Here is a 22,606-nt window from a genome sequence, read left to right as displayed (position 1 = left end):
GGTCTTTCCACGACACCAAGACTCTCACGGAAGGTTAGGAACTTGACCTTCCCCAGGGGCTTAGTGAGAATATCCGCGACCTGCTCATCAGTTCCTATATGATCGAGCCTTACGGCGCCTCGCTGTACCATATCCCGGATAAAGTGGTACCTGATATCAATATGCTTGGATCGGTCGTGGAACACAGGATTCTCAGTCATACGAATCCCACTCTGATTATCACAGAGTATTACAGTGGTATCTAGCACATGTTGGAACAGCTCACTAAAGAGCTTCCTCAACCAAACTGCTTCACAACAGGCCATACTAGCAGCAATGTATTCGGCCTCCGCGGTGCTCAAAGCCACCGACTTCTGCTTCCTGCTCATCCATGAGATCGAAGCAGAACCAAGATTGAAACAGCATCCAGATGTGCTCTTACGATCCACCACACTGCCAGCCCAATCGGCATCAGTATATCCCCGGAGTATCACACTCCCGGCAGTGTATCTCAGCCCATGGTTTATCGTGCCCCGAAGATATCTCAAAAGATTCTTGGCACCAACCCAGTGAAAATGATGAGGCTCAACCATCTGTTGACTCAAAGTATTCACTGCAAAACATATGTCCGGACGGGTGTTCACTAAGAACATCAAAGCTCCTATGAGTTGACGATACTCAGTAGGATTGGCCAAGATAGGCCCTGCAGCGCTGCCACTCAACTTCTTAAAGTTGAGTTCCATTGGTGTCGACACGGACTTACAGTCCACCATCCCAAAACTTTCCAGAAGCTTCACAATATACTTTCCTTGAGAAAGGAAAATCTCTCCAGGTCTCTGCCAGACCTCCAGGCCTAGGAAATAGTGCATCAGTCCTAGGTCTTTCATCTCAAACTCAGCAGCAAGCTCCCTCTTACATTGATGAATGAGAGGGTCATCACCTGTCAGGAAGAGGTCGTCCACATACAGCACTAGAATGAGAGGCTTTCCTTCCACAACCTTAAAGTAAAGGTTTGGATCAGCATTGCTTCGAGTGAAGCCCAGCTTCATCAAGTAACTATCCATCCTCTCATACCAAGCTCTGGGTGCTTGCTTTAACCCATAGAGGGCTTTCTTCAACCTGCAGACATAAGTGTCTCGATCTTGAACTTCAAATCCCAGAGGTTGTTCTACGTACACCTCTTCCTTTATTGCATCATGCAGAAAAGCGGTCTTGACATCCATCTGATGAAGACTCCATCCTTGCGTAGCAGCAAGGGCTATGATGGATCGGATGGTGGTATATCGAGCCACAGGTGCAAATATATCGTCATAGTCAATTTCTTCCTTTTGAGGGAAGCCACGGGCAACAAATCTTGCCTTAAACTTTTCAGCACTCCCATCAGATCCATGTTTAATCTTGTAGAGCCATTTAGCGGTGACAACAGATTTGTCCTTCGGTCTCGGGACCACATCCCAGACATCATTCTTCATAATAGCCTCATATTCTTCATGCATAGCATCCTTCCAGACTTGATGCTTGATGGCTTCCTCAAAAGATCCAGGTTCAGATTGTATAATAGTACTCATGGCAGCTAGATACCCTTGGTATCTACACGGCTTCTTGCTTTCTCGGAATGTTCCCCTTGGGGCAGCATGACCCTCAGCATCTTCGAGGGTGACCCTGAGCCATGATGGCCTCTTTCCTAGAGAAGGGGAAGGATCAATAGGATCCATTGGCCCTTCAACATCAGGCATAGTCTCATCCTGGGGTTCTTCCAGATTTCCAGGTCTTTCTTCATGGTTTTCTTCAGATCTAGGAAGATCTACTACTTTCTTCAGGGAAGCATCTTCGTCAAAAGTGACATCATGGCTTATCTCTACTTCCCTTTGACCAGGTACATAGACTCTATATGCCTTAGAAGTCTCACTGTAGCCCACAAACATTCCTTTCTTCCCAGTAGCATCCAGCTTACTTCTCTTTTCTTTCGGCACATGAAAATAGACAGGACATCCAAAAATTCTAAAATGTGAGACATCAGGTTTCTTACCAGAGAAAACCTCTTCGGGAGTTTTGGAGTCCAAAGCGGAATGAGGGCATCGGTTTTGAATGTACACAGCAGTATTTGCAGCTTCTCCCCACAGAAACTTTGGAAGACCCTGGTCACATAGCATGGCACGGGCAGCTTCCACAATAGTCCTATTCTTGCGTTCAGCAACACCATTCTGCTCAGGAGTATATGCAGTGGTAGTCTCCCTCTTAATGCCAGCTTCTCTGCAAAAGTCTTTGAACTTATTTCTTTTATCAACAACATTAGACTCCTCATACCTGGTATTTCTGGTCCTGGTATTAATAACCATGACAAGTGTATATATAATCATGACTGCCCGGTGTATATACATGTCCAGCATATATATATAACTTATGTACTATAGCGTATATTGTCCAGCGATTACTGCCCATCGTCAGTACAGTCTACCGTATATATAAAGACCATACACATCAAGACCAGATACATATTAAGACCCTATATACTGCTGGAGCAAGATCATATATATCGAGACCCTGTCATATAACGCTGATGCCATACATCTTGTATCAATTTTCACACCAGAGCAATATCACATATCATCACAGTATCGCGATCATATCATTTGCCATTATAACCAGGGATATTATGCGAATGTCATACCACATCAAAGAGACGAATGTGAGACCATATACCAATACAATTGTATGAAACCCTCGCAGCCTCGGCGAATATACATAAGGGACATTTGCATACTCTGTTTGTATATATAAGTCTTTGGCATCTTCTGCGTGTATATATAACCTCAGCGATGTGTACAGGAACATTGTATAAAACCTCCGCAGCTAATATCACTCCCCTGCGATGCATACAAGACTTCTGCGACGTGTACAGGACCTCTGTGACCTATATAATATTGTATAAAACTTCTGCGGCTGATATAACTCCTCTGCAATGCGTACAAGACTTCTGCGACGTGTACAGGATCTCTGCGTGCATATATATATCCTCATGTGATGTGTACAGGACTGTCCAGCGAATGTATATAACCATAACTGCAATGTATGACATGACTGCCCAGCGTATAATTGCACAGCGTATACATAACTCCAGCTACACCTCAGGACTGTGGAATTTAGATTGCGGTTGACTGTGTCCTTTTATTACTGCGTCCACTATATCATGTCACTAGGGAGACTACCCTGTCATGGATACTATGTTTGCCATGTCATATATATATATATATATATATATATATATATATATTGTTAGCCATACCAAAATCCTGTCAGCCATACCGTGTATATATATGTTGTTCACTGTCTGCCATGTCAAAGCACTGTTTGCCATATCATGTTTCAACATGATGTTTGCCATACCATGAAAGAACTGTCTGCCATATCATGTTTCAGCATGATGTTTGCCATACCATGAAAGAACTGTCTGCCATATCATGTTTCAGCATGATGTTTGCCTTACCATGATATTGTCTGCCATGTCAAAGAACTATCTGCCATATCATGTTTCAACATGATGTTTTCCATACCATGACATTGTCTGCCATGTCAAAGAACTGTTTGCCATATCATGTTTCAACATGATGTTTGCCATACCATGAAAGAACTGTCTGCCATATCATGTTTCAACATGATGTTTTCCATACCATGACATTGTCTGCCATGTCAAAGAAACATTGTCTGCCATACGTTGTTTGCCATACCCTGCCATACACAATGTGGTGATAATATATAATGCAATTTGATAACGTGACTGTGTTTTTCAGCGAGTCATCGGTTATTCCATATGCGGGCCAGAGATTGTGACATACACGGGTATACCTTATGCGAAAAGGGATTGCGGTCATATCATATGTGAGACAGTCTTGCGAACTTATATATTCCACGAACAAGTAGATATGCAAACCAATCAACGGAACATTAGACCTGTGTTTAGGTCACTCCCTTGCTGCGCTATGAAACCTTCCTCCCTGACCGCGTATTAGTTAGGGCATCCTTTAGGATAGCGTATCCCTTTTGATCTCTCACACCACCAAAACCCAAAGACAAGTGGAGAGAGATCACAAGAGATGATTGTTATAGATAGAGTTTGTCTTCAACTTGGCTCCGATACCATGTTAAGTTTTGTAGATGTTCTATGCTAAGAGCAATTTCACTTTTCTCACAGCAATCATACAAGTAGATAAGCAAAATGCAGATAGAACATATAAGCAGATCTTACAGAAGACAAATCAGAAACAAGAAAAATGTATGTGATCGTTTCGGCGGTCAACAGGATGCTTCAACCAGCAAAGTCTCCTTTGGTCAGCCAGCCCAGCATGTGTCACAACAACCCTAAGATGTGAGTTTTGTTGTGATGAAATTCTCTCCAACTTTTCCTGTATATATATCCATCAATGAGGGTGTGTGACACATCTGTTGGGCATGTGAGCCTACATTACAAAACTGGCTGACCTTGCACATATAATTTATTAAGAATAATAAATTCAAAATATAAGTTCTGCTCATCGGATTAAGACTATTTTTATATGGATTTTACACCTCTCAGAAAGAGGAATCCAACAAAAATATTAGCCTCTTAATCTGAGCATCAGAACATGGAGTTTGGACCTAGTTGTCCAAATTTAACATTTATGTTAAGCTATAGAGGCAGAGACCAGGATGTATTCAAATAGTTGTAAATTTTGTTTATGACAGTACTCAAGCTGAAGGCTTGACAGATCAATATAGAGAAGTCAGTTTGAGGTTGCTCAACTGAATACTCTGACAGCTTGTAAATATTTTTTTGTCACCTGTTATATATTTCATGACTTGCCACATATAAAAAGAAATAATACTTATGAGGGGCTAAACATATTACTAATCATTCATCAGAAAGATCTAATGGTTCTTAAAACAATATCAGAATCTCCCAAACTACCAAAGGAATGGAAACATAAGGTTCTTTCTGTCCATTACTTGTGCATCTCCACCCAGCTTACAGCAGGCTTCATTTTGGAAATAACGGCTTTGTGAGCATCAAGAACTGCCTGCAAAATAAGTATGCATCACAGTAAGAATTAAGAGTGTGAAGAAAACAGAACGAGGAAAGGTACAATTAATGGTCACAAAGCAGTCAATGGCACTGGTAAGTATATAAAAAATAATAAAGCAATTTTTATTTTAGAACATCTACCCAATGACTGCAAAGGAAATCCAAATATAAATTGTCAATTAACAGATTGTCGAGATCCTACACTTCCACAGAGTTTGAAATAAAATAAAATATATTTTCTATTAGAACAGGCATTAAATTGTGACAATTTTGAAATAAAAATCGAGAGAGGATAACACTTACATTATACACAACTCGCTGGTCATCCGTGAATTTTCCGTTAACCTGAAGAAGAAGGAACATAATTGCACATAAGGTTAAAACCTGACACAAACATTCTAACCCTTCCATAAACAAGCCTTATCGTACAAAGTAAAAGGACAGAATATGTTTGCTAGGCAAATAACTATCTCAAAATAAAGTTCAATTAACTTTCTAAGGTCCCAACTGTCTGAAGTTACGAAATTATGTTCATCTTCAGAAAGAAGGGAGACAGAAGAATGTGTAAACATGTATGCCTGTATGTCAAATGCATGGGCATTGGAAAAATAGACCAATGTCAAAATACAATGAAGAAATTAGAATACAGGATTACTTGAATCTAAAAATGTTGAAATGTGCGATAGGCAGCATTTGGGAGAAAAGGGGCCACCTCAAAGCTTATAGAATAAGAGTAGTAGGTATAAATGATTATATCAGCATAGATTCATATTAATTCCATTTCAAATTCATATTTATTAGTATCAATTGGGATAAAAAGAAATAGTAAATTTTTATGTACTTAAATAAGAATTAATATAAATGTACCTTGACCTATTTTATTTTATTTTATTATATCTATATATATATATATATATTCTTTTTTACATTATAAATTTCAACTTTTTTTTCATGTTATTTATTAGAAAGGATTTATTTTATATCTCACATTCCTATCAAAATGTAAATTGCACTTTATTCTATAATAAAAATATTATGCAGTTATGAATCATTTATTTATTATTAATAATATTTTATATTATTTATTTATTATTAATAATATTTTATTTTAGTTATTTTTGACGAATATATACAATAATATTGTTACATTTAACATCTCATCCATATTGATTTGTAAAATGCATCTCAATTCTCTTAATACAAAATAAAAGCTGCCATCCAAAATAGCCGTTTTGATAATGACAGCCCTATCTTCATTTAGGCCTCAAGCATGGGATAATTTGAGGTATGGGCCTTGGCCCTTATGTATGAGCATGAAAATGAAATTGATTGATAACTTAAAATTTAGGCATGCACCAGCGTTTATCAACTAATATAATATAAAGGTAACAGGTCACCTAAGTGAAAGGCTAACTTGTTACTTGATAACCATGTAGTCTAGTACCCGCCAACAAAGAAAATTAAATATTCAAATTTAATCAATATCACTATTCAAGTAGTTCATACCACTGTTGATAATATCGGTGATATATCGGCGATATTCGGAAATATCGCGATATTTTCGGCAAAACGATATATCGCCGAGAAAATATCGCGATATTTTTTGTTTTGAAAATATCGCGATATTTTCAAAATATCGGCAAATATCGGAAAATATCGGCAAAATATCGCGATATTTTGAAAATATCGGCAAAATATTGGCTATATTTAAAAATTTGAAAAAATTATTTTTTATGCTTGCCGATATTTGCCGATATTTTGCCGATATTTTTGTCGATATTGCCGATAAGATATTTTCTGGACCCTCGCCGATATTTTGCCGATACCGATATTTTCAACACTGGTTCATACCAATGTTACCATACTCGAAATCGGCAATAAATCGGCGAGGCAAAAGAGCGAAGAGTTTTAATTGGATCGGGAAAAAATCGGCAAAAAATCGCTGAATTCATTAAATAAAAATATACACATATATTGAATTAAAAAAAAAAAAACATTTTTCATTAATATTCGGTAAAGGCATGTCCAAACAATGCATAATATCAATAGATGTCCAAAATATCATGAATGAATAAGTATCTCATACCCGTCATAAAAAATACATTGGAAATAATTGATTTTTAATAAGTGATATCTTAACCTCTTGAACTCTAATTATGATGTTTTTTTAGTGAAAGCGGGTGATATTTCAAGAGAATTCAATACAATAATAATACACAAAAAAGAGCAATTTACCACATATTTGAAAATATAATTACATACAAAATATCCAAAAATAATAATTTTTTTTTTACTTTATTAAATACCAAACCTCTTCGAGTAAAGTAACACATAAATAATCTCTTAGTGAACTCAATTACAATATTCATCCACACTTTCCGTAATTATCAAGAAAACGTTAAAAAATTTAATTACAACAAATTTCCAATTACTTATTGAACCTTCTGTAATGAGAAAATAAAAATCGAAATAAAAATACATATCAATGGTAGAAAGAACATTATTCATAAAAGACCCCCAAATGGAAGTATATGGTATGATACCAATTGTCCAGCACAAATCTTGCCAAAACCTTTAAGTTTTATTTTGACGTACATAATAATGAACTGAACATTACAATATTTATATAGAAACAATGCATTTTAGTTTTAGTGAACTAAACGTTACAATATTATTGTGTTCAGCAATCAAAGCACCCATGGTCTCGAGTCAATTTAATAAAGCATAATTTAATCGTTTAGGGTTTCCTCTGGTCATACCCGATACTTTGACTCGAGAGACGTAATCAGGATTACATTTATAATTTCACACTGTTTCAACGTGTTGCAGCACATTTATCTGAAGGGTTTAGATAGACTTTTGGACTGTTTCAACGTGTTCCAAGACATATATCAACGTGTTCCGGAATGCCTCTGCGGCTCTGCGGTGTATGCATTGTCAACAATGATACAATCCGGTGTATGGAATCATGAATGGCTCTGCGGCGTCAGCTCTGCGGTGTATGCAATAGCTCTGCGGCGTCGGCGGTGGACCGATAAACCCAAGCGAAAGCCCTAAACCCAAAACTGGCGGGACTCGACAAAATCGGGAAAATCGGAAAAAATCGGCAGAGTTTCGGATCGGATCGTTTCACGGGCGATCAGATTGGGAATCGCGAGTACTCGCCGATTCCTGTTACACTGGTTCATACAGCACTAATAATATTTATACATTTTGTTAGGGATAATGACCATATTTAGAACTTCAATAGATTAGGAGTTTGAGTAATTAACAAAATTGCATTAAGTATGATGTAATAATTAGGGCATTCGATGTCTCAATTAATTAATGGTTGATAATAAGGTATTTGAGAGTTACATTACATAATCCTCCTTTCCTGTATTATGGATGAGACATTGCACCATGGAATGAAATGAATGAAATCTCTTTCTCATCATAATGTGTATTCCTGTTCAAGCTTATTTGTGTAAAAACCACATGGTATCAAAGGCCACGCTGAGAAGATGCTGAAGCAGGTGAAGGAGCTGAGAGGCTATCAGGAATCAATTGAAGTTAGTCATTGCTTTTTAAGAGCCTTTTAGCTTGTCCTAGAAGGGTATAAAATTATTTTCTATGTAAATGAAAATTAATATTAGGAATCATTCGTCATTACTGAAATTTGAAACGTAAATTACATCACATTTTTTTTATTTGAAGAATAAAGAAAATTTCCATAACATGTTGTACTTGTCATTATTTTTATGAGTTTTTTTATAAATATTGGTTCATTTCCACTTCGATTAAAAAAGAATGCTCATATATTTTCACTATAGAAAAAAGAATGTTTAGTTTTTTTCTCTTTACCATGTTATTTCAAAAAAGAATTATTATCAGTGTATGTAACGTGGTCCTTATTATAATTTTTATGTAACATAGTCCTACTTTTATGGAGTTCATGTGTGCATATATTATTTTTTTATTAAAGCTATAGTTTAATAATGGACATTAATGAATTTGACATGGGTGAATTTTTTTGTTGTTGCTCGGAGAGGAAGAACAATTGCAAATCAAATTAACCCTTATTATCCATTCTTGTGTTGCTTGGATTTACCAACCATCATTTTCTGCAGCTTTATGGTCTTCTCCTACACAATAAAGATTGATATTACAATATCGAGGTAACTTGATTTAATTTATTTCATAAGTACAAGAATTTAATCGATTTCATGCATTTGACTTTTGCTTGTAAAATATGTGCAGGTTGTTTCTTACAACTGTGAAATGCAAATCTAGTTCATCATTTTCAAAAAGTCAGTAAATTATAATCTTTAAGTAATTTCATTTAATTTTTAACTCCACTACTTAAGTATGCAATTTTGGTTAATTTTTAATTCCACTGGTTATTGCAAATACAAAAGTTGCTATTCATCCATTTTAGAACCAAAATCAATTGATCTTCGCTTAACACCCCTACATTTTTACTAATTAGATAATGGCTTGAGATCTCTCAAGTGGCAAAGAGCAAGGACATCCAGTAGCATGCTCAATCACCAAACTAAGCAGAGCCTATTGAATTCAAAACCCGGACCTGACAAACTAGAAAGTCTGCTTATGATATGCAATTGGGATATGATCTCGAGTATTTATGCTAAGCATGTCTAAATTTATAGGAAAGAGTGTGTCTAATATTCCATGTAATTGAGGAATGTTCTTGAATTATGCTCCTTGACAAAGGAAAATCAAAAAGCATTTATATAAAGAGAAACATGATCTGGTATATTTTGCTCCAACATACAGAGAGAAGCATGATGTGGAATATTTGGCTGTTTAGTGAAATGAACAACAATTGCATTGGATTTAATAAATGATTGCAATCTTTTGTGTTATAGGATATAGGGTTTTAAATAATATTTTTAGTTAAAAAAATTTCAACCATGGAACTTTGGATTGGGTTAGTGTGATAGGAGAAACGAAACTTCTTATTTGCTATTTGACTCATCAATTTCTTTGCCCATCATTCCTAGCATAAGTACATGACTACAAACAGATAATTACATGTTTTCATCATATTATTGTTGGTTGTAAATATGGAAACCAAAGAAACAAACATTATTTAGATTCTAATAATTATTGGTTTAAATTAAAGTATCTTGGTATAGAATGCATAATTACATCCATTTATGACTACAAACAAATAATTACAAGTTTTCATCATGTTATTATTGATTGTAAATATGGAAACCAAAGAAACAAACTTTATTTAGATTTTAATAATTATCAGTTTAAATTTAAGGTACTAGCTATTGAAAACTTTAAAATTACAGTTTTGTTAATTTATTTTTTTTTTATTAAAATGAAATATTTATTTTGTTTTTCTTTGTTAGAAACAATATCTTTAATAATAATTCTATTGTTGTTATTTTAATCAGGTTAAGGATAGTTTCTCCCATACTTCCATAATTCTAATTTTAATAAATACGAATTTTCCTATTCACATAAGTTTCCTTTAAATCAATAATAATTTCCTTACTTTGCCTAAAACATTAGACACTTTGATATTTTTATATTTATCAACATTTCAAGAATTGCATGAAGTAAATTGGAACATAAGTTATGAAACCTGGACAAGCATGAAGATATGATGGCCTCTTTCATTGTGTGAAATAAGTTAAAATGTTAGGGTACTTTATGCAACTTTGTAATGTTCAATATCTTGACTAATGCAATTAAAGGAGTATTATATATCAGTATGTAAAATTATTTATTTTATACCCATTTAAATAACAATAATTGAAGTTGTTTTTAATTGATTAAACTTAATATGATAATTACAAAGTTAGGATATTGTTGAAATTTCAATCACTTTACATATAAAATTTTAAATTATTTTAAAGTTTCATATGAAAAGAATAATTTATCTTTAACTTGTCAACATACAAGGGTTCCTACCCTTCAAATTTGATCCTTGGAGTCTACTATGTTTAGAGAAGGCACCAAGGAATTACTCTCAAACACAATGGATAGGAGAATTAGGGCAAGTCGACCTCTAAACCCAGGATTTTTGGGTCCCTGAAGGGGGTTTGTTGTAGCCACCATAATCAGCATGTAAGAAGAAAATCTGAGGGTGTGACATCATATTGGCCGCCTCTTTGGGAAGGTCGTGTAAATGGGGTCACTAGTCAATTTTGCAAGCTAGTGAGAATAGAATAGAGTCACCACCATAAATATCTTCGAAAGCCCTAGAGTAAAAGCCTCCATTGGTTTGTCAAATTGATCGCTACTGGATTTGGTCCCGATTACAGAAAGGACGAGCTGCCAAATAGAAGGATCTGCCAAGTCACCAAATAGAAAGAGCTATCATCGTCAAAGGATTTGACAGTGGAATCGATCCACAGACTCTCAGTTGTCGCATAAGAGAAACGAGGCATACACCATTAGGATTAAGTCATAATCTGAAGCACTATCGTGGTATCAATTACCTGCGGGCCTTGATAAAGTTGAAAATCTTAGGGATTTCCACTTGTATAAAGACCGTGAGACTAGGAGTGAGGGATCCCATGAATATGTTGAGTCGTCATCGTTACATTTGATGCCTCACTTGGCATCAAACAAACACGTGTCGACTTGTAGCAAGGGTCAACATAGTTTTTGGAAGAACTGCCAAGAGAATGGAATTCAATCTTATTGGAAGGAGAGTGAGAGGTGCTTGGACCACACTTGCAAAAGTAGTCCAACTGGAGAAAGAAGTGACAAAGTCTTGGGCACTGAAGAGTGGACCAATTTTTGAAAAATAAAATAAATAAGGTTTCAATTTTTACCTAAAATCCCGTTTGATAGCATTAAATGGTATTACATGAAGGGGTGGAGTTGATTTGGTGATTGAATGATTTTAATGATGTCCACGAGGCTGAATAGCCTAAGAGACCAAGAGAATAACAACCCTAGCTCATCTTCATACTCCTTTCGATGTCAGATCTTTTGCTATGGACCTTGAATAAAAGGTTAGTGAAGATTTGAAACAAAAACTATCAATTTGCTACTAATTATTAGAAGAGACTTATTGTTGAATATTTTCAGAAGAGAAATTTCCATTTGTGAGTTTTGTGATGCTTAAAAGATTACTCTTAAACAATGATTTTGGTTTCAAGATTTTCCAAAAATAAAGTAGTGGGTTACACAATGTTGCACGAAGTGTGGACGTTTTTAGAATCGGAGAAGCGGAAGCACCATTTTCCAAAAATCTAGGAAGCGAAGCATCTCAGAACCATCTACTATATATAGATATATAAATTTGCATTTATATTGAAAAAAACATCCAAAATACCAAATTAGTTGTAGAAGACATGAAAATATACATATTTTTACATATTTCAAGATAGATATGGCATCCATTGTACATCAATGATTAATTATTCGAGCATCAGTCATCTATATTTTAGCAATTACATGTTAGGATATTCCGACACATAGGAAATAGTTAAGTATAACTTGGTCTAGTGTAGAGTTAGGTAAAGTGTGTTTCTTTACTATGTACTTTTGTAACTTACAATCCGATGGTCATGATATGTTCTAGACATGAAGTGATCTGATGGTTCATTCTCTCCTCGGTATTATTGACACTTGATTCGTGGCTTAGCACTTGATTGGTTCATGATCTCTATTTAAAGAGCATGGAGGGTCATTTGTAAGGTGACTGTTCATGAGAGAAGCTTATGTAAATTTTCTTTCTTTTATTAATGCTTGAAGTGGCTGTGTTGGCTCAGGCTGTGGACTGTTTCCTTCTTTGAGGGTTTTAACTACATCAAGAATATTGGTGTATTGATCTGTGATCTGTTTGTGAGCAGTGTCCTTTGGTGTTCTATCTGAGGAACTTACCCTGTAAATAACTACATGGTATCGAAGCTATTTGAGGGCCACATCTGTTGGTGATCCAAATCCGAAGCCGGTACAACTGCATCTGACTGTCATTTCCTAGATCTATTGTTTCTGACTGCTTTCGAGCCGAGAGGACTGCTCTATTGTGTTAGGAGCATCTGTTCTAGAGAGGAACCCCTTTCATTTCACGCAAAAAGGTTTCCGGTAGCCCTAGCTACGTCATTTTTAAGATTTGGAGGTATACAATCTTTATTTGCAGTTTTAGTTATTTATGTCTCTGTTTATTTCTGTTTATTTAGCTCTCTGTATTTTTTATTACCGGATTTATACCTTTCATTTCTATGTATGCTCTTAGCTGTTGATTTGGGGTAGCATCGGATGCGCTCTAGCCACGAAATTTGGTGGAGAGGTTGGATCACATGGGATCTCCAGTACCCAGAAAGGGTTTGGGCAGATTTTAAACAAATCAAGAGATATTAAAATAATTAATAAAATAAATATTAATGTGTATTAATATGAATCTATGTTAGAGTGGTCCAAAAGACAACGATCAAGCCAGATTTAATCTTAGCCGTTGATTAGGGACTTAATCTCGGTCGTTGATATGTCAACAGGAAAAGTATAAGAGGAGGCTTGAGGGTCACTTGGAGAATACACCAAAGTGATCAGTCATTCTATTCTGTAGAGCGGGGTTTGCTAAGAGAAATAGAATCAGTGATCTGAGAGTAGTTGAGGGGCAATTGGGTACATAGAGACAGAGAGGCAGAGATAGTGTTGGGAGAGTAGCAGAGCAGTTAGAGAGAGTGACGCAGGAGCAGCCAATGCTCACGCAGGGCCATGTAGAGGCAGCTAAGTGCTGCGCAGAGCACCAGAGAGGCCAGCGTAGTTGACACAGAGGCTCAAAGAGTTGACACAGGCCAAAATAGGCTGACGCAAGGCCAACACTGGGCTAGGAGAGGCTGACGCAGTTCAGATTGGGTAGACGCTGGGGTTTCTAAGCAGTTTTGTGTTGAGGAGTTGGCGGAAGAATTATCCGGGGTTTCAGCCAGGAGATTTGTCAGAAACCAAGAGGTATTACTACTAAGGAAATTCTCTGTTGGGTAGGTCAGTTTCGGCACCCAGATTGTACTATGATATTGCTTAATAAGAAAACCCTCAGATAGCTGCACCAGTTTTCCCACATTGGGTTTTTCTGGGGACATTGGTCCAAAAATAATGGTGTAATATGGTGTGTTTGTTTCTGTTTCTTTTTAGTTGCCAATTTGTAATATGTTGAGCATGCACTAGTGTTTATTTTCAGCATTTACATTGTAAATAACTTGTTAAGGAAAATAACAAGTAGGTAGGAATAAATCAAATAAAGTGCATGGAGGGTTTCTAACTAAGTAAACTTAGAAACTTCAACTTTTGCCCTGCGACTCTATGCGATCTAGGCAAATCAGAAACAAAAAGGAAGGATTTTTCTCATGCGTATGCTCTTTTCCGCGACGCCTTAGTGTGATCTTGGAAAATCAGAAACATTGAGTAAAATATTTAGTTTCCGGCGAAAGCTAACTTCAAGCCATAACATTTGGTTTTTTTTGGCATGTCCGTGTTGGGTTGTGTGGTTTTTTGTTTTGTGGGCAAAAAAGGTTTTTTCAAGTAAGCACGCACTCCAAAGCTTCAGTGACTAAAAAAAAAACCCTTTCCTCTTTTCCAAAAATTACTAACCTTTCAAACTAGCTTCCTTGGTCCAAAGTTACTTTATGAGAATAGAGATCTTGGGTTCAAGTCTTTCTTTTTGTTGAGTTACTTTTTCAAAAAGCACATGTAACTTATGTTTTAAAGTTACTTTATGTAAAAGTGTTCATATCCATTATAAAAAGTGAGTCACTTATAATTCTAAAGTCTCTTTATCTTTTATTTAAGTTACAATTTAGTGGGTAGCTCATAAAGTACCATTGTAAAAGTGACTTTCACTTATTTATAAAAGTGGGTCACATAAATTTTTTTGTTAAAAGTGAGCTAATTAGATTAAGTTTGGAAAGAGGGCATTTTCTTTAAATATAACATTATCATTCATTTTCGCACATTCACGTACTTCGTCGGCATCTTCAACAACTTTTCTTCAAAATGCCATAACTTCTTCATCTGGAAGCTGTTTTCAGAGCCGTTTTTTTTTAATTGGCCTAATTTTTCAAGATCTTTCCATTGGAACACTTAGTTTCAGCATCTACAGCTTCAGTTTCTGTTAAAATGGAAAGTCCATGCCAAATTATTCTTGACAACACCAACTACTTCCAATGGGTGTCATACATGGAGGATTTACTTAGAAGTAAAGGTCTTTATAGAATAGCTTCAGGCCAAGAGTCTGAACCTAAAGATGAAGATAAGCAAGCCAAATGGGAAAATACGCAAGATCAAGCATGTGGGTTGATAGGGATGTCCATTTCTCCAGACCTTAGATTCCATATCACCGAAATTGATACCCCTGATGAAGCAATGAAACAACTCAATAAAGTTTTTGGAATTAAAAATGAAATTAGAGCCCGTCAACTCGAAAATGAGTTGCTTACGTTGGACCCCAATAATTTTTCTTCTATTGAATATTTTTTATTCAAGTTCAAGACCCTTAGACTTCTCTTGGAAGGTGTTAAGGTTAAGAAAGAAGATGGTAGCCTTATCTATTCCATTCTTACTAAGTTGGGACCAACCTACTTTGTGTTTGTTTCCACCTTCCATTCTACTAAAGAAGCCTTTATTTCTCAAGGACAAGACTACAAGTCCCCCTCTTTTGATGCCTTTTGTGATTCTTTAATAAGAGAACAAGAAAAACTCTTACATCTTGGTCTTCTTAATCTTGGAAACTCTTCTAAGAAAGCCTTAGCCGCCCAACAACAACCAAGTTCAAAGAATCCTAAGAAGCAGCATTCTAAAAGGAATGGTCCTAAACCAACCAAAGGTCCTAAGCACTTTCAGTCTCAAAATGAAAAATCCATTCAACAAAATGATAAAACAAATAAAAACAAAGGGAAGAAGACTAATCGACATTGCAATTTTTGTAATCGAGATGGCCACTTAGAATCCAAATTCTTTAAGAAGATGGAAGCCTTGGAAGCAACAATTAAGAAGCATAACATCCATTTGGAACATTCTTCAACTTCAACTTCATCTTCAGGAATAACACTTTCTGCATGTGATTGTCAAGCATCTCGGTCTGGTTATGCACTAAATGTATCTTCTTCTTCTCATTCTCATGAGTGGCTTATTGATTCTGGAGCTTCTTATCACATGGCCAAAAACAAAGCCATATTTTCTTCTTTAAATGATTATAACACCAAAAATCTATATGTTGGTGATGATAGATCTCTTAGTGTTGTAGGGACATGAACTATTCATCTAGATAGTGGTCAATTTGATGATGTATTATGTGTTCCAACCTTATCCTGCAACCTTCTATCTATATATCAGATAACTCATTCAGGTGAAGGTAAAACTGTTGAATTTTCACCTCATGATGTTGTAATTAAGGACCTAAGAGATCCTAGACAGATTTTAGCTATTGGCATTACTGATGATTCTACAATGTTGTATAAGTTTAACAACTTTGGGTCATCAACTCTTCCCCCGGTCTTTGTTGCTCATAATGATGAAGTGAGCAAACTTTGGCATGAGCGATTTGGTCACTTTAACTAACACTCCCTTCAAAATCTATGTAAGGAAAATATGGTGACAAGTCTTCCTATGGTATCTTGCAGAGATGGTGTATGTTTCAGATGTGTACTCGGAAAACATCATCGGGATAGTTTTGAAAATGTGCTTCTTGGCATGCCTCAACCCCTTTCCAGCTTGTGCATAGTGATTTATGTGGTCCACTTCTAGTTGTTTCATTCTCTGGTTACAACTATTTCTTAAATTTCATTGATGATTTCTCCAGACGCACTTGGGTATACTTCTTAAAACTCAAGAGTGAAGTCTTTAACATGTTCTTGGCCTTTAAGGCCTTTGTTGAGAAACAATCTGGACATCAAATTCTTAAGCTAAGATTTAATAATGGCGGAGAATATGTTAACAACAAATTCATCAACTTTTGCACTGATTATGGAATTCAAATGCAACATACTGTTCCATATATTCCACAACAAAATGGTGTAGCTGAAAGGAAGAATCACACCTTAAAAGAAATGGCTAATTGTATGCTTCAATCTAAAGGTCTTAGTCTTAATTTTTGGGCAGAAGCAATTAACTGTGCAAATTACATAGTAAATCGCACTCCTATTAAGGTTTTAAAGAATATCACTCCAAAAGAAGCATGGAGCTCAATTAAACTAGATGTAAGTCACCTTCGTGTTTTTGGAAGTGAAGCATGGGCCCATATTCCCAATGAGAAACATAAAGACTTAGAACCTAAGAGTGAAAAATGTATTTTTGTTGGATATTCTGAAGATGTCAAAGGATATAGACTTATTCCACCTAAATCCAAAAATGTTATCATTAGAGGAGATGTAAAGTTTGCTGAAAATATATTGGCCTACGAGCCTAGTTCGGCGGATGTGCCACCTCTCTCTATCCCTTCTACTTCTGAAAATATTTCTTCTTCAAATGATGATAGGGAGGATAACAATCCTCCCCCACCTTCTTAGGATCCTCCTTCAGCTCCTCAGCTTCCAAAATCGGTCCGTGCTACTCGGGATGCAGCAGGTTCTCTTGCAGGCGATCCTACAGATCAACGACGTACACGTTCTCAGTTCGATAGAGCCACTTCTTTACTGGCTCAAGCTTTAACGAATTATGATCCTAACACCTTTGTAGAAGCTTCAGGCCATCAAGATTGGGATGTAGCTATGAATGAAGAATATCATTCATTATTGGAAAATGATACATGGGATCTTGTTCCTCTTCCAAAGGGAAGAAAACTTGTTAGATGTAAATGGGTTTATAGAACCAAGTTTGGACCAGATGGAAAAGTTGATAAACATAAAGCTCATCTTGTTGCTAAGGGTTTTTCACAGGTTGAAGGCATTGACTATACTGAAACCTTCTCCCCTGTTGCTAAAATGAACTCTATCCACCTTGTTCTTTCCCTTATTTCCTCTTTCAAATGGGAAGTCCATCAGATGGATGTAAAATCTTCCTTCTTGCATGGGGACTTACATGAAGAAATCTATATGGAACAACCTCCTGGCTTTATACAAACAGACTCCAGCCTTGTCTGTCAGCTTAAGAAATCCCTTTATGGTCTCAAGCAAGCCCCTTGGGCTTGGTATGCCAAAATGGATAGCTTTCTTTTAGATACTGACTTTTTTAGGTGTCATTCTGACAATACTGTCTACACCAAGAAAGTGGGTAAGTCTCTTATCATTCTTGTTCTTTATGTTGATGATCTTATCCTTATTGGTAGTGATCCCAACCTTATAAACCATGTGAAGTCCACCCTTAAAAAGAAGTTTGAAATGATAGACTTAGGACGCTTGCATTATTTTCTTGGTCTTCAAGTCTTGCAATCGAAGGAAGGTATTTCCCTTTCCCAGTCCGAGTATGCCTACGATCTTCTACGCCACTTTCACCTGGAAGACTGTAAGCTAGCCCCTTCTCCCTTTCAGTCACTTGTACTTCCCTTGAAGTTGATGTTACCTAATACCATCAGCTTGTAGGAAAACTTTTGTATCTTACCCATACCTGTCCTGACCTTTCCTTTTTTGTTGGCCTCATTGCTCGGTTTATGCAAAACGCACATAAAAGTCATTGGAAAGCAGCTAAAAGAATACTTCGTTATGTTTGAGGTACAGTTTAGTTTGGGATTCATTACAGTGCAGAAGCATCTCCTATATTGGTTGGTTTCATTGATTCCGATTGGGCTGGTGACCCTGATGATCGGAAGTCTACTGCAGGTTATGTCTTCACTCTTGGTTCTGGACCTATTACATGGGCTTGCAAGAAACAAAGTGCCATTTCTCTTTCTTTAGTAGAAGCAGAGTATCGTGGCGTCGTAGAAGCTAGTAAGGAAGCCCTGTGGCTTCGTCAGATCTTGTCAGAGTTTGGCTTTCAACATAAGCATCCGTCTACACTTTGGTGTGATAATCAAAGCAGTATTGAAAATATCAGTATCGGGAAAATATCGGCGAGGGTCCAGGAAATATTTTATCAGCAATATCGGCAAGCATAAAAAATGCATAATATATTCATTTTTTTTCAGATTTCTAAACATATAAAGCAATAACAACATGAACTAAACACATTGGCACATAAATATGAAGAAGACACTGATATATATGATGTCAAATAGAAATGATACATCAAACTTCAAAAGTGATACCAAATCCTGCTGGTCCCTAATAATTGTCCAGTCAAGGACTCAAACAAAATAAGTTCACACATATAAAACTTTAAAAGTATTTCATCATCATGAGTTATAAACTTATATGTAGCAAAAGTTGCAAAACAAATAAAACTTGCAGCTATCTATTTGAGACCATTGGCCTCTCCCTAGCAGCGTTCTTTCTGTCTTGTTCAACAATTGCTTCACGAGCTTCTTGTGTAACCTCTGCACTAGAAACCATACAAGGCATTACATCTGCATCATATGCAGAGAGTCGAGCCAGATGGTATTTCAATCGTGTAACCCCTCCTGACATCTTGGTCCCACACAAGTTGCATGATATATATGCCTGATTTGCCCCACCAACAACCTCCCCATGCTCCCAAAATGGGTCTAAGGCTTTTGGCATATTTGACATTTGTAGTGAACTAATTCAAACCTAGGGCACAAAAAAAAAAAAAAAAATTGGCATTAAACCCCCCAACACAAAATGAAAAAATAACAACTATAAGTAATAACCACCTCATTCAAAAAAAATTACTACATTATTTGCATTTTGCAATGTGAATGAAAAATGGCAATAAGAGGGTGCATAAGAAAGTTGAAAAAAAAATGAAGCTTGTTGTCCAAATATGAAGAAAACCCTTGCATTGGTTCATGGGCATGAAAATCATAGCAAATGGAAAAAACAAAGAAACAAAATGTTGGTAGGCAAAGAGGCAAGCAAGCATAAGCCTAAATCTATGAAAGAATCATTAACATAGGGGTTTTTAAGAACATACCTGTTAATGAAAGAAATGAAGTTTGTCTCACTATTCTTCAATCTTTGATCCACAAAAAAATCTTGGTGGTGATAATCGTTGTTTGATCCTCAAACCCTCCTTGACAACCACCGCAAAACTCTTCTCCTTCCTTCTCCAACACTCAGAAACAAAAATCCAGAAAAAAAAAAACCAAGTTTTCCTTTTTCTAGCCGCGGCAAAACATGCTCGGCAATATTTTCTATCGTTGCGCGATATTTTACCGATATATCGCCGATATCTCGGAAATATCACGATATTTTCGGGAGCCGAAAATATCGCGATATTTTCTCGGCGATGTTTTGGCTTGCCGAAAATATCACGATATTTACGCTATTCGTCGATATTATCTACACTGAATCAAAGTGCCATTCAACTATGCAAAGATCCAATCCAACATCAGCGCAACAAACACATTGAACTACACATGCACTTCATCGGAAAGCTCATTCATGACCATGTTCTTGAAGTGCATCAGAGGCGAAGTTTACTAAACTTTGACTTATGGGTGGAGTTCAAGAAGTTGTCACTAAGGGGGGATAGGTTCTAATGCCTCCTTCCTTCTCCTATTGTGCCATATTTGTAAATCCTTCAATCTTATCCCAAGTTGTTCTTAGGGGGGATGTTAGGATATTCCTACACATAGGAAATAGTTAAGTATAACTTGGTCTAGTGTAGAGTTAGGTAAAGTGTGTTTCTTTACTATGTACTTTTGTAACTTACAATTCGACGATCACGATATGTTCTAGCCATGAAGTGATCCGATGGTTCATTCTTTCCTTGGTATTATCGACACTTGATCCATGGCTTAACACCCGATTGGTCCATGATCTCTATTTTAAGAGAATGGAGGGTCCTTTGTAAGGTGATTGTTCATGAGAGAAGCTTATGTAAATTTTCTTTCTTATATTAATAAATTACCTGAAGTGGCAGTGTTGGCTCAGGCCGTGGACTGTTTCCCTCTTTGAGGGTTTTAACCACGTCAAGAACACTGGTGTATTGATCTGTGATCTGTTTGTGAGCGATGTGTCCTTTGGTGTTCTATCTGAGGAACATACCTTGTAAATTCCTACATTACAAACATACGTCAAATTTTTAAGCATATTATAAAACATAAAACATTTAAAAGATAAAATCATCAAACATTCAAGTAACTTATCTAGCAAGTGAGCAACTATCAACATGAGTCATGTCCAAAATTCAAATAATAATGTTTACAAAATAGGCCACTTGGCCACCACCAAGACTCAAGTACACACTGAACTAGGAAGAGTAAGACAAAAAAGTTCAAATTCACAACAAGACTACAACTCTAATCTATGACAAAAGTAGTAAACTGTGAACATATCTACTAAGCTCTCCTCCTTCCACCACAAACAACACACGAACCTCCACATGGTGGCAATGAAGAAGATGGTGGCTTTGGAAGTTGTGGCAGTGTAACTGATGAAAATGAAACCCCTGTTGTTGGTGTTGAAGCATGGAATCTAGGAACCATGGGACCGAATGGGGGTGGCATCTCAACTCAATCATCATCATCTTGGATAAGAGCATCCTCCAATTGCTCTAATCACAACACTCCATCCTCCAAATTGGGCTCCTTTGGATTTTTGTCCCAAACCTTAATGTCTTTATTAGTCTTTGCATCATCACAGTAATGGAACAACAGTCACAAGTCGCAAAGAAGGGCATCAAAAGAGAGTCGACAACTCCATATAATCCAGAGCAGAATGGAGTAGCAGAATGGAAAAATAGAACTGTTGTTGGGCAGCCAAATCTATGTTGTATGATCAGGATTTACCTAGGTATCTATGGGTAGAAGCTTGCAACACAACAGCGTATATCCAAAATAGAACTCTTCATAGAGCATTGGGGAAGAAAACACCTGAAGGGCTCTTCAAAGGGAAGAAGCCAGAAGTCAGTCATCTCAAGATATTCGGAAACGTGGCTTAATGTCATATTCAAGACGAGAAGTGCAATAAATTGGATCAGACTGCAAAAAAAGGGTATCTCATAGGATACAATGAGACCTCAAAGGCATACATAATCTACATTCCTAGGAAGATTGTAGTGAGACGAGATGCAAAGTTCATGGAGGATAGAGCTTTCAGGAAATCTTGTGAGATGCCTGCAGAAGATTAGTCAAGAGAAGTTACATTAGTCCAAGAGTAGCAAGGGTAGCAAGGAGGACAAGCAGGAGGACAGACACTTGGATAGAGTACAGTGACCAGTACCAGTATCTCCTCAGAAGGAGGAAATGCAGATAGTTCTCAACAGATGAAACGATAGGATCAAGAGGACGATTTGGTTGAGCCTCGGTGGTAGAACTAGCAGAGAAGTACGACAGACACTGAGGGACGCAAAGTTGTTTGTTGGAGCTACTAGAACCGAAAAAAGGCAACGTAGACAACCTGACATATACTAGGCATTGGTAGCTCAGGTTGAAGAACCCTCTAGCTTTTAGGAAGTTGTTCAACACCAAGTATGGGTGGATGCCATGGTAGAAGAATACAAATCTATCATGACAAATGATGTCTGAGAAGTAGTACCTAGACCAGAAGATAGATCAGTTGTAGGATCACGATGGATCTACTGTTGAAATTTGGTACCGGAGGA

The 22,606-nt window shown here is 36.7% G+C and overlaps 1 protein-coding gene across 1 annotated transcript in view; it reads right to left on the bottom strand.

Annotated features, from left to right (window-relative positions):
• Positions 1-22,606, bottom strand: part of LOC149138853 (Metallopeptidase M24 family protein) — a 538,903-nt gene that overhangs the window by 60,720 nt on the left and 455,577 nt on the right. The window contains exons 10-11 of the mRNA XM_089448420.1: positions 5,342-5,383; positions 4,963-5,033 (exon numbers count right to left, since the gene is read on the bottom strand). Of these exons, the coding sequence (XP_089304546.1) occupies positions 4,963-5,033; positions 5,342-5,383 (113 nt within the window). The remainder of the gene's footprint in view (positions 1-4,962; positions 5,034-5,341; positions 5,384-22,606) is intronic.

This window comes from Pinus tabuliformis, chromosome X, assembly GCF_031772625.1.
Source record: "Pinus tabuliformis cultivar Carrire ecotype Pingquan chromosome X, CPIR1, whole genome shotgun sequence".
In the NCBI taxonomy this organism is placed as follows: domain Eukaryota; kingdom Viridiplantae; phylum Streptophyta; class Pinopsida; order Pinales; family Pinaceae; genus Pinus; species Pinus tabuliformis.
Note: the sequence above shows the minus strand (reverse complement) of the source record. Positions and strands in the feature narration are given on the sequence as shown.